This window comes from Diabrotica virgifera, chromosome 3, assembly GCF_917563875.1.
Source record: "Diabrotica virgifera virgifera chromosome 3, PGI_DIABVI_V3a".
Lineage (NCBI taxonomy): Eukaryota > Metazoa > Arthropoda > Insecta > Coleoptera > Chrysomelidae > Diabrotica > Diabrotica virgifera.
Genome location: NC_065445.1, coordinates 116,058,933 through 116,072,548, shown reverse-complemented (window position 1 = coordinate 116,072,548; position 13,616 = coordinate 116,058,933). Strand labels below are relative to the sequence as shown.

Below are 13,616 nucleotides of genomic sequence, written 5' to 3'. Positions count from 1 at the left end.
GCTCTTACCAGCTGCATTATCGTATCCCTGTGAACGGCACTTCATAATATCTAATCTAAACCATCAATTTCAAGCTTCTTGAGAATTTCGTTACATAGATCAACTGCTTTTTCATTTTAGCGAAAAAATCCAAGAAATGCTTCTTTGACCTCGACTTTTCTCGATTTCGTGTGTTCACAAAATAATATCGAATTGTGTTTTGATTGTAAAGTGAGTAAAGTTACAAATTCATTCTTTTGTGATGGGGTCTCCCGGGTGTCAGCCTTTCGGGCGACCGCCCCACCCTAGCTACGCCACTGCATTAAATGGATTCGGGGTAAGCATGCATTAAATGGATTTTCCGCAGGATGTACAGGAAGTACGTGAAAAATAAATTTGTTATCAACAGGATGTTTCTCTCGTTTATAATTCCTAGCAAAAGGTCATCATATTTTAAAAATTTTCATTTTTATGATCTGATTTTCTGTTTATTAATAGGTTCGGGCAAAATCTTACCAGTACGTGTATATTCTTAACGTGAGTTGGTCTTAATCTTTATTTCAGATATTGTTAGAAGATGGTTCCAAAAATAATATTTTTTGCACTTTTAATGGGAATCGCCAACACACAGAGATGTATTTTTCCTCAGCTGTAAGTAATTAAATAATCTGATAATCAAAAGAAATTATTGTAGGTACTAGTAGTAAAATATTGTTTATATACAGAGTGAGTTTTATGTATGGGAAACCCTCAATTATCTCGGAAACATCTTTCACGATTTTTATAGATTTTGGTGGGTAAGGGTTTTCTAATGCGGTCGATATTATAGTGGTAATTACATTGATGTCAGATCTTTCGTTTTTCTGGAAATCTAATAAACTTTCTTATTTTAAATGGAATACTCTGTATATTTTTTGCGTTTTGAAGTCCTTAAGAAATACTAATTATTTTTCATGTTACATTCTCTATACATAAATACGATAATTTCGAAGTTATTGCTACATTCATTAAAAAAAATTAAACAAATTATAAAAATCATAAATTTTTATTTACATTCTTTGGATCATTAGGAACAAAAAAATGATTTTGTAATTTTTCTCTAAAGTTAATCGTTTTCGAGTTATAAACAATTTAAAACTGAAAAAAATCGAATAATGACGATTTTCAAGGTTCAAAAACACTAGTAGAAAATTTAAATTTTGAAATGACGGAGGACTTAAATTCAAGCTAAAACCTTCTTCTATCAGCTCGTCATAAGATTTTTTGGCACGTTTTATTATAAAATATTGCTTGTTAATTGTTAATGAAGCGCATATGAGAGGAAGGGCGATCAGCATTAACAACTAAAAAACAATGTTAATGAAACAAGCTCAAATTACTTATCGGTAGCTAATAAAATAAAGCTTGAATTTAGGTACTTCGTAGTTTTAAAAATAATATTTTTTATTTGCTTATTTGAACCTTGAAAATCGTCATTATTCAATTTTTTTTCAGTTTTAAATTGTTTATAACTCGAAAACGATTAATTTTAGAGAAAAATTATAAAAAAACCTTTTTTGTTTCCAACGATTAGTTTTAGATTAATTCTCCATAATTTCCATAACTAGGAAACGATTAATTTTAGAGAAAAATTATAAAATACCTTTTTTGTTTCCAACGATCCAAAGAACCTAAAATAATGTCTACCCGGGCCGAAAAAGTCGATTTTTATAATTTGTTAATTTTTTTTTATAAATGTAGCAGTAACTACGAAATTATTGCATTTAGGTAGGTATAGGGAATATAGCATAAAAAATAATCAGTATTTCTTAAGGACTTTAGAGCGCAAAAATATACAGGGTGTTCCATTTGAAATAAGAAAGTTCATTAGATTTCCAGAAAAACGGACGATCTGACAACAATGTAATTACCACTATAATATCGACCGCATTAGAATACCCTTACTCATCAAAATCTATAAAAATCGTGCAAGCCATTTCCCAGATAATTGAGGCTTTCCATACATAAAACTCACTTTGTATAAATAAACATAAATCGTCTATCTTTTTTATGTTTGTTATGTATAGTGAGAGGCAGAATTATGGAATAAATTCATTTTCTAGAGAATGGGAGATTTTGGACAGAAATTCCGAGACAGGTCAATTTCTATTTTTAAGTTATGATATTTTGGCATATATGCGTGTCTACTTAAGTTGGAAACATATGGGAAACTTTTTTATTATTAATTTTACGAAAAAAAGTTATTCTTCATAAAAAGTTCTTCATGCTCTAAAACCAAAGATTCAATCATCAAATATTAAATTTTATCAATATTATACGAGGTAAGTAAAAAAAGATGAATTTCGTTCAAGGGTAAAGTACATTTAGTACAAGGGCAAATATGCAATTACATGCTTCTAATTAGAAAAAAAACTATTTTACAAATTTTTCTGAAATTTAATGAATACTCAACACCGTTTTTATTTATTAGAAATATGATAACTCTTTTATTATTCATTTTACGAAAAAAAGTTATTCTAAAATCTAAGATACAACCATGATATAAATATCAACTTTTGTTAATTTTATACGAGGTGTGTTAAAAAATATGAATTTCGCTCATGAGTCTAGTAGGTACCTTTATATTTCACAATATTTCAATTAGGATGTAACTGCATATTAAAACATAGTTTTTAATGCTAAACAACTATTTTTAATATTAATTTTCAATATTGTGAAAAATAAAGGTACTTTACTCCTAAGTGAAATTCATATTTTTTGACATACCTCCTATAAAATTAATAAAATGTGATATCTGATTGTGAAATCTGGTTGCATCTTAGGTCTTAGGACATAGAGAGCTTTTTATAAAGAATACTTTTTTTTTCGTAAAAGTAATAATAAAAGAGTTATCATATGTGTAATAAAAAAACGAAGTTAAGTATTCATAAATTTGAGTAAACTTTGGAAAATATTTTTTTCAATTAGAAGCATCTAATTGCATATTTGATCTTAGTTTTTAATTTCAAACAACTTTTCATAATAAGAATTTTCGATCATGAGAGAAAAAAAAGGTACTTTACTCTTAAACGAAATTCACATTTTTTGACATACCTCGTATAATATTGATAAAATTTGATATCTGATGATTGAATCATAGGTTGTAGAGTATGCAGAACTTTTTATGAAAAATAACTTTTTTTCGTAAAATTAATAATAAACAAGTTTCCCATATGTTTCCAACTTAAGTAGACACGCTATATATAATTCGGTTCTCTTCTACCGTAAGGCGTCGAGAATAAAATATTATATTATTCACAACAGATACCTACACATAACTAATTATTCAACGAGCATGTGTACCGGGTGTCCCAATAAGAATGGCTCTCGGCCATATCTCAGGAACCGTTTATAGTAGAGCTTTGAAATAAAAAATTTTATAACAAAAGTTGCCTCAGGAAAAGCCTGGAAATTATTTTCATAATTGTGGGACCACCGCTAGAGGGCGTAATTGAATATGAAAAATTAAAAAATCTAAATTTTACAAAATTTTCCTAATGAAGGGGCACTGGAAATCCGATCGTCGTATTCTTCATAAAATTCTACGCATATTTGATTTGACAGGTTTAGGTCTACCTTTGGAAATAAGAGGTGGGGGTGAGTGGGAACCTTGTTATGAAAAACTGGCTGTGAGTCCGGTTCTGCTTAATCAAATTTTGAAAACTTGGTCTTGTTGAAGACACATCTTTTTCGTCAATGTAAAAGTTATGATTTCGAACCAACTTACTGAGTAATATGCCAGCTAGAAGGCGTTATTTAATTTTTTTCAGAAATCTAGTGTTCCTTGGAAAATATTAAATACAAACATGCATTTTTATTACCATATTACAAAATTAGTCAAAATTAGCAACAGAACAGCGAAAACCGCATGTTAATACCTTTTTTATATCTCGAGATATCTTACAGAACGTGTAAATTTAAAAACATAACTGTTACTGTCACCGGTAAACGTAATAATTCATTAAAAGTAGTGTGCTATGGAAACAACAAAGAAACATTTTCCAGCTGTCAACGTATATTAGGTCTTTTCAACGCTTCTCATTTGTTTCGAGCCTCGTTCATATCTGGTATATTAATATTATACGCGGATTATACGGCATATGACAGAGGCTCGAAACAAATGAGAAGCGTTAAAAAGCCCTATTACAAAGAAATAAAAACAACTATTTAGTGATGACATAAACGTTCAAATTTTTGCCCATCATTTTCATTGCAAACATTTACTCTTTCAAGAGTAGATTGAACAGCAGTCTCAATTTCTGCTCTCGATATGCTTTGAATGGCGTTTAGTATTCTCTGGATAATGTATTCTAGAGTAGTGTATGATGGGTAACAATTTGAATATTTAGGTCGTCACTAAGTAGTTCTTTTTGTTCTGTGTTATATTTAATTTTAATAGTATTGTCTCTCTTTATATTGTTGTTTTAATTAATTATATTTTTATACGTTGACATCTGGAAAATGTTATTTTGTTTTTTTCCACAGCACACTACTTTTCATTAACTTAGTTTACCGGTGATAGTAACAGTTATGTATAAAATTTACACGTTTCTCGAGATATCTTGAGATAGACAAAAGTTATCGACATGCGGTTTTCGCTATTCTATTGATAACTTAATCTAATTTTATAAAGTATGATTAAAAATGCATACTTGTATTTAATATTTTCCAAAGAAAACTAGATTTCTGAAAAAAATTAAATAACGCCTCCCAGCTGGCTTATTACTTACTAGGATGGTTCAAAATTATCACGCTTACATTGAAGAAAAAGATCTGTCTTCAACAAGACCCAGTTTTCAAAATTTGATTTGTTAGAACCGGACTTACAGCCATTTGTTCATAACAAGGTTCCCACTCACCCCCACCTCTTATTTGCAAAGGTAGAGTTAAACTTGTTAAATCAAATATGCGCAGAATTTGATGAAGAATACAATAATTGGATTTCCAGTGCCCCTTTATTAGGAAAATTTTGTAAAATTTAGATTTTTTTATTTTTTATATTCAATTACGCCCTCTAGCGGTGGACCCACAATTATGAAAATAATTTCCAGGCTTTTCCTGAGGCAACTTTTGTTATAAAATTTTTTATTTCAAAGCTCTACTATAAACCGTTCCTGAGATATGGCCGAGAGCCATTCTTATTGGGACACCCGGTACATAAAAAATACCTACCATTAAATAAACACTGACATAAATCTTTTAATATTTTAAATATTTCGAATATTTTCTAATATTTTTTTCAATATTTTTCGATATATTTAAGAAATCGATATTTTTTTAAATGAGAATGGGGGTCGTGTGATAGCTCATTTGAAAGGTTATTAAATTCTTTATTTAGTAATATAAACATTACCATAATTATTTATACAAGATGACCAAAAACATAAATTTTGAATTAAATTAATTCACACAAAAAGAAGAATGTATATATAATTTATTTAATTCAAAATACATTTTACTGCTGTCAGAAAACAGAAAAAACAATAGGTATTTATATGGCAAATAAACATTACTTTTCGCTTAAAATAAATGTTCAAACTGCCCAGAGGCAGGTGGGTGGCAGCTTTAACATTGAATTTTAAAAACAATGTTTATTTGTTAAATAAACATTTTTTTCTATTTTCTGACAGCAGTAAAATGTATTTTAAATTAAACAAGGTAGATACATTCTTCTTTTTGTGCGAATTAATTTAATTCAAAAATTATTTTTTTGGTCACTCTGTATAAATAATTATGCTAATGTTTATATTACTGAAAACAGAATGGAATAAATAACCTTTTAAATTAACTATCACACGACAATGCTCATTTAAAAATATCATCGACTACGTCATCACGCTCAGATGGATGACGTCACTAGTATGATATCTTCTTCTTCTTTAGCCCATTTCTATCGAACCTTGGACATAGGCCTTCCCCAAATCTTTCCATTTCCGTCTGTCCTTGACTGCGCTTTTCCAGTTAGTTCCTGCAGCTTTTACAATATCGTCCTTCCATCGCATCTGAGGTCTTCCTCTTCCTCTTCTTCCTGTCCGCGGTCTCCAGCTTTGTATTTCAGCATTCCATCTTTTATCTTCCTGTCTCGCATTGTGGCCCGCTAATCTCCATTTTAACCCTGTTATATGTTCAGTTACATTTTTTACTTTTGTTTTCTCTCTTATCCATTTGTTTGATTTTCTGTCTTGCAGTTTTATTCCCAACATGGATCTTTCCATTTTTATCTGAGTTATTTCAATTTTGTTTATGTTGGCCTTTGTTAATGTCCATGTTGCTGACCCATACGTCAGAACAGGAAGGATGCACTTGTCAAATACACGGGTTTTTAGGTACTGTTGTATCTTTGTGCTTTTTGGTATCCATCTTAACTTTCCAAATGCTGCCCACGCTAATCGGATTCTTCTCTATACTTCAATTGTTTGGTTCTCTTTATTTGCTTTGATTATTTGACCCAGGTATATACAGTAATAAGCGCTAATAACCTACAAAATAGCGCAAAAGATGGAAAACATAATACATTGCGAAACAAAAAGAGATGAAACTAGTGGAGATGGAAATGATCGTTATAAACGTATAAATAAACATTACATTACAAACTTTCCCAACTTTAGACGTATCAGAGGAATATGACAACTGTCACTGTGACAGTAGAATTTTATAAAATACTCCTATCACAGACGTCTAAAAGTGGGAAACTATGCAATGTACTGTTAATTTATACGTTTTTAACGATTATTTCCACCTCCACTAGTTTCATCTCTTTTTGTTTCGCAATGTATTATGTTTTCCATCTTTTGCGCTATTTTTCCGGTTATTAGCACGCTCATCATTGTATATTCGTCAACAACCTCAATATTGACATTATTTATATTTATATTTATTCTGTCGTTTGTATTTGTCATGATTTTGGTTTTACTCATGTTCATTTTTAATCATATCTTCTCTGATTCGTGTGCTAGCTGAGTCACTATTCTGGCTAGTTCTTCTTGGTTGGTTGTAATAAGGACAACATCATCGCAATATCTGAGGTGATTGAGATTCTTCCCGTTTATGTTGATACCCATGTCTTCCCATTCCAGTTCTTTAAAGTTTTGGGGATATTACATCTCCTTGTCTTACGCCTCTACGTATTTCTATGGGATTCGTTTTGTTTGTTTTATTTTCCCATTCGACTGTCATAGTTGCTGTTTTATAGATGTTATGTAAGAGTTGCCTGTACCTGGAGTCTATTCTGCTGTTATTTAGAGCTTTTTCTATCGCCCATATCTCGACACTATCGAACGCTTTTTCATAGTCTACAAAGGCTAAACATAAATCTAGGTTGTATTCGTTTGCCTTCTCTATCAATATTTTCATAGTGAGGAGATGATCTATGGTACTAAACCCTTTTCTGAAACCTGCTTGTTCAACTGGCTGATAACTGACTTAGAGTTTTAGCTCCTCTATAATAGCTTGGTTACCTTCCTTAAGCATTTCAGCAAGGGTACTATCTGGACCGGCAGCTTTGTTATTTTTCATTTGAGATAGGGCGGTTTCGATTTCATGAACGTCTATATCGGGTAGAATTTCAAAGTTGACATTTTTAATTTTTTCTTTTTAGATTTTCTTTTGAGTTATTATCAGGCTCCTGTTGTGTGTCATATAATTCGCTACAGAAGAATTCTACTATATTTTTTATTTTCCTTGAGTCACTTTGCTCCTCTCCATTTTTGTTTTTAAGTGATATTATGACGTTTTTTTCTAGTGATGGGTTTAGACATTTTACTTCGCGATACCTTTCTATTACTTTATCTACTCATGTTTCATTATATTTTCTGATGTCTTCCGTTACCTTCCTTTTAATGGTTTTGTTTAATTCTTTATATTCTGTGCTATATCTACTGTTTGTTGCTAGAAGTTGTTGTCTTTTTTTCCATTTATTTGATGTTTTTTATTTGATAGGAAGTAGTTTATCTCATTTTTTGTTCTACCATCCGGTGATTCCCACGTCCATTTCTGGTTTGCCTTCTTAAAAAAAGAGTTTATGGCATACAAATTTTGTTCTAGATATTCAGCTAGTTTACGACCTCGTTCATTTCTTAAACCACATCCGTAGTCTCCGTGTCATTGTACCTGAGACATTGAGATCATACATACTGAATTTATTGCATGAGGCACATTTTGGCATCACTAGGACAAAAGGGAGAGCAAGGCAAGCTGTTTATTGGCCTGTACTAATGTCAGATATAGAACAAATAATTTCAACTGGTTCTGTTTGTGAGAGATTCTCGAACGCAAAAACTAAGGAACCGATCATGGAGCATGACATACCTGATATTCCATTTAACAAAGTAGGTTGTGACTTTTTTGAATTTAATGATAAAAGTTATTTAGTTATTTAAGATTATTATTGGCCGACTTATGGCCAATTACGACTTATTACTTATGGCCGAGTATTAAAGAAAAGGGTGGAATTAGAAATTCAGGACATGGAAGAACAAAGTGGTTTTCGCGCCGGTAGATCGTGCGCAGATAACATATTCGTGATGCAACAAATAATAGAGAAAAGAAGAGCAAGGAATCTGTTTACTCACCTAACATTTATTGATCTGGAAAAAGCCTACGACACGGTACCTTTAAAGAAACTCTGAAATTTTGACCGCGATAGGCATAAGCGAAGCATATGTGCGAGCAATTCAAAATATGTATCAAAATCCGAAAAGTTGTATTAAACAGGGAAAATCTATGTCGAAACTATTCCCTGTTACAAAAGGTTTAAGGCAAGGGTGCTGCTTATCGCCAACACTATTTAAAATATACATCCAGAAAGCTCTGGAGCAATAGAGGAAAACAGTTGCTGGGATGGGAATAATGATTGAAGAAAACTGCTTAACAACGTTTTTTGCTGATGACCAAGTAATTCTTACCAACGATGAACATGATATGGATTATATGCTAAGAAAGTTACAGAACGAATATGAAAAATGGGGCCTATGTATGAACATGGAGAAAACGGAATATTTGAGAATAGGAGAAGAAACCGAAGATCCGGAAATAGAGTTAAGAAATATAAGGAAATGTAAGGAATATAGATATTTAGGAAGCATAATATCAGAAGAAGGAACTACAAAAAGAGACATACAGCATAGGATACAGCAAGGAAGGAAAGCAACTCCTATTTTAAATGGTCTACTATGGTCTAACAAGGTGAAGCTGAACACAAAGTTAACAATCTACAGAACAATTGTGGAACCTATTATAACATATGGAGCAGAGTGTTGGCAACTCACAGGAAAGGAAAGAAAAAATATAGAAGTAGCGGAAATGGATTACTTACGTAGAGCATGCAGAGTATCTAGATTAGAAGATGTACCAAATGAGGAAATAAGACGACGGACAAAGAGTTTATATTCCACGGTTGACCATATGAAACAAAGAAATTGCTATGGTATGGTCATGTTATGAGGATGTCAGAGGAAAGATGGCCAAAAAGAGCATTAAATTACACACCCACAAATAGAAGAAGAAGAGGAAGGCCTACAGAAACATGGAAGAAAGGCATAGAACAGTCTATGGCAGATAGAGCTATTGACGAAAACGAATGGGTGGATAGAAAACGATGACGAGCGAAATGTGGGATGCGGAGGAGACCGTAGGAACCCCACTACTTATATATTATATAGATTATTATTCTAAATGGCTAGAAATTTGGCATGTTAATGATAAAACCTCGAGTGAGGTAATTAAAAAATTAAAATCAGTATTTTCCACACATGGAATACCTAAAACAGTAATTTGTGACAATATGCCTTTCAGTTCAAACGAATGTAAACAATTTTCTAACAGTTGGAATTTCCAGTTTAAGTTTAGTTCACCTAGGTATCCTAAAAGTAATGGTCTTGCTGAACGAGCAGTTAAAACATCTAAAAACATTCTTAAAAAATGCAATTATACTAAAACTGATCTAGAAACTGCCTTATTAGAATACAGAAACACCCCGATACATGAAATTAATTTAACACCTGCTCAGTTGCTTTTTAGCAGAAGAGTTAGTACAAAATTACCAACGCATTATAATTTACTGAAACCAGAAAATAGTAGATATGTACCGGGTGTCCCAATAAGAATGGCTATCGGCCATATCTCAGGAACGGTTTATAGTAGAGCTTTGAAATAAAAAATTTTATACCAAAAGTTGCCTCAGGAAAAGCTTGGAAATTATTTTCATAATTGTGGGTCCACCGCTAGAGGGCGTAATTGAATATCAAAAATAAAAAAATCTAAATTTTACAAAATTTTCCTAATGAAGGGGCACTGGAAATCCGATTATTGTATTCTTCATCAAATTCTGCGCATATTTGATTTAACAAGTTTAACTCTACCTTTGCAAATAAGAGGTGGGGGTGAGTGGGAACCTTGTTATGAAAAAATGTCTGTAAGTCCGGTTTTGCTAAATCAAATTTTGAAAACTGGGTCTTGTTGAAGACAGATCTTTTTCTTCAATGTAAGCGTGATAATTTTGAACCATCCTAATAAGTAATAAGCCAGCTGGGAGGCGTTATTTAATTTTTTTCAGAAATCTAGTTTTCTTTGGAAAATATTAAATACAAGTATGCATTTTTAATCATACTTTATAAAATTAGATTACATTAGCAATAGAATAGCGAAAACCGCATGTCGATACCTTTTGTCTATCTCAAGATATCTCGAGAAACGTGTAAATTTTATACATAACTGTTACTATCACCGGTAAACTAAGTTAATGAAAAGTAGTGTGCTGTGGAAAAAAACAAAATAACATTTTCCAGATGTCAACGTATAAAAATATAATTAATTAAAACAACAATATAAAGAGAAACAATACTATTAAAATTAAATATAACACAGAACAAAAAGAACTACTTAGTGACGACCTAAATATTCAAATTGTTGCCCATCATACACTACTCTAGAATACATTATCCAGAGAATACTAAACGCCATTCAAAGCATATCGAGAGCAGAAATTGAGACTGCTGTTCAATCTACTCTTGAAAGAGTAAATGTTTGCAACGAAAATGATGGGCAAAAATTTGAACGTTTATGTCATCACTAAATAGTTGTTTTTATTTCTTTGTAATAGGGCTTTTCGACGCTTCTCATTTGTTTCGAGCCTCTGTCATATGCCGTATAATCCGTGTATAATATTAATATACGAGATATGAACGAGGCTCGAAACAAATGAGAAGCGTTGAAAAGACCTAATATACGTTGACAGCTGGAAAATGTTTCTTTGTTGTCTCCATAGCACACTACTTTTAATGAATTATTTCGTTTACCGGTGACAGTAACAGTTATGTTTTTAAATTTACACGTTTTGTAAGATATCTCGAGATAGAAAAAAGGTATTAACATGCGGTTTTCGCTATTCTGTTGCTAATTTTGTCTAATTTTGTAATATGGTATTAAAAATGCATGTTTGTATTTAATATTTTCCAAGGAACACCAGATTTCTGAAAAAAATTAAATAACGCCTTCTAGCTGGCATATTACTCAGTAAGTTGGTTCGAAATCATAACTTTTACATTGACGAAAAATACCTGTCTTCAACAAGACCAAGTTTGCAAAATTTGATTAAGCAGAACCGGACTCACAGCCAGTTTTTCATAACAAGGTTCCCACTCACCCCCACCTCTTATTTCCAAAGGTAGACCTAAACTTGTCAAATCAAATATGCGTAAAAATTTATGAAGAATACGACGATCGGATTTCCAGTGCCCCTTCATTAGGAAAATTTTGTAGAATTTTGATTTTTTAATTTTTGATATTCAATTACGCCCTCTAGCGGTGGTCCCACAATTATGAAAATAATTTCCAGGCTTTTCCTGAGGCAACTTTTGTTATAAAATTTTTTATTTCAAAGCTCTACTATAAACGGTTCCTGAGATATGGCCGAGAGCCATTCTTATTGGGACACCCGGTACATGATAAATTAATTAAAAAACAAAATCATTATAAAACTTATTATAATAAGACTGCAAAAGTATCAAAAGAGGTAAAAGTTGGTGATAATGCACTAGTAAGGCAAAATAAGATTTGGGAACCTGCTAAAATTATATCCCAACATCATGCCCCTAGATCGTTCATAATAAAGGATCATCAAGGTAATGAGTTAAGACGCAATTCATCACATTTGAAGCCGACACATAATGAGTTCAAAATGTGCACAGATCATAACTATAGTCATAATTTTAGAAATAGTAAGTTTGACTCAGGTAATGCCGGACCCTCAGTTGAGAGTTCAGTTCACATTGAATCTGTTCCTCCTAATGACGTGGTACGGAAAAATTCAGCTGAGGCTCTTGATCAGTGTTCCTTTGATAATAATAGTGTTAACCGTACAGAGATAAGTGAAAGGGACGACTACTTTTCATGTTAGTACATCATATGTTTTATACATATTTTAATAAACATGACGATATATTTTAATGTTTGAAAAGTGTAAGACTAAAAAGTAAAAAATAAAAAAATATGAAAAAATCTAACACATTCGTTAAAGAAAAGAGTGGTGCGAAAACCGTTTATTCGATGAACACGCGCCACGCTTTTCTTTGATGGATGTGTTAGATTTTTCAATTTTTTTTTATTTTTTGCTTTTTAGTTGATTTTTTTATATTATTTTTAATTTTAGTCACTTGTAACTAAAGAAAAGCGTTTCTTAAAAAATTGTTTTTCATATTTTTTTATTACAATATCTATAAGGCTAATAGTATCAAATCCTTTTAAAACCCCCAGTCACAAAAAGGGGTGACTTTGAAAGGGTTGGTATAGGCAGTTTTTGCATGTTAATGCAAGTTTTAATTATCAATATCTCACTCAATTTTTGTCGTACAAAAAATTTTCGCAAAAATTCTTGGGAGTTAAAAAGTCTACCATTTCATAAAAAGCATTTTTTCGCATCTCTGATGGTAATCTTCGATATAATACAACACTTCGAACACTTTCGATAGCGAATAAATCAAAAACTATTTATTTTATTAAAAAAAATGTATAGAACATTTTTTGCTTAGAATTAATCTTTTTACCAATTTTTGTGGGCAAAATATATTAAAAAATTTCCGCCCCCGAGGTGGGGTGGCAACCACCCCCATGGTAAAAGCACCTTTCGGCATAATATAGATTTTGATCCTTGGAATATACACTACGTATTAATCTAAAAGTTTTAAGAAAATCGATCCTTCTTCTTCTTAACGTGCCCTAACAAGTCCCCTTGACGTTGGCGATTAACATGGCGAAACTGTCTCTGTCTCGAGCTATTCTAAATACGTGTTCTGCTTTCTTTATTCCTGTCCACTCCCGAATATTCTTCAACCGAGAGGCCTGCTTTCTACCAATTCCTCTGCGTCCTTCGATTTTACCCATCATAATAAGTTGAAGAATATTATACCGGTCTCCCCTTACTACGTGTCCAAAATAGGCCATCTTTCTATATTTGATGTTATCAAGCACCTCGCGGGTAGCATTTGCTCTCTTAAGGACTGCCACATTTGTCAGCATAGCCGTCCATGGTATTTTCAGAATACGTCTGTGCAGCCACATTTCAAAGGCCTGCAAACGGGTAATGGTGGATATTTTTAATGTCC

At 31.9% G+C, this 13,616-nt stretch overlaps 1 protein-coding gene across 1 annotated transcript in view; it reads left to right on the top strand.

The window, feature by feature from the left end:
- Nucleotides 1-510: 510 nt before the first annotated feature.
- The window catches only part of LOC114330189 (uncharacterized), a 51,385-nt gene continuing 38,279 nt past the window's right edge, over nucleotides 511-13,616 (top strand). The window contains exon 1 of the mRNA XM_050646863.1: nucleotides 511-630. Coding sequence (XP_050502820.1) covers nucleotides 557-630 — 74 coding nt within the window. The 5' untranslated portion in view covers nucleotides 511-556. The remainder of the gene's footprint in view (nucleotides 631-13,616) is intronic.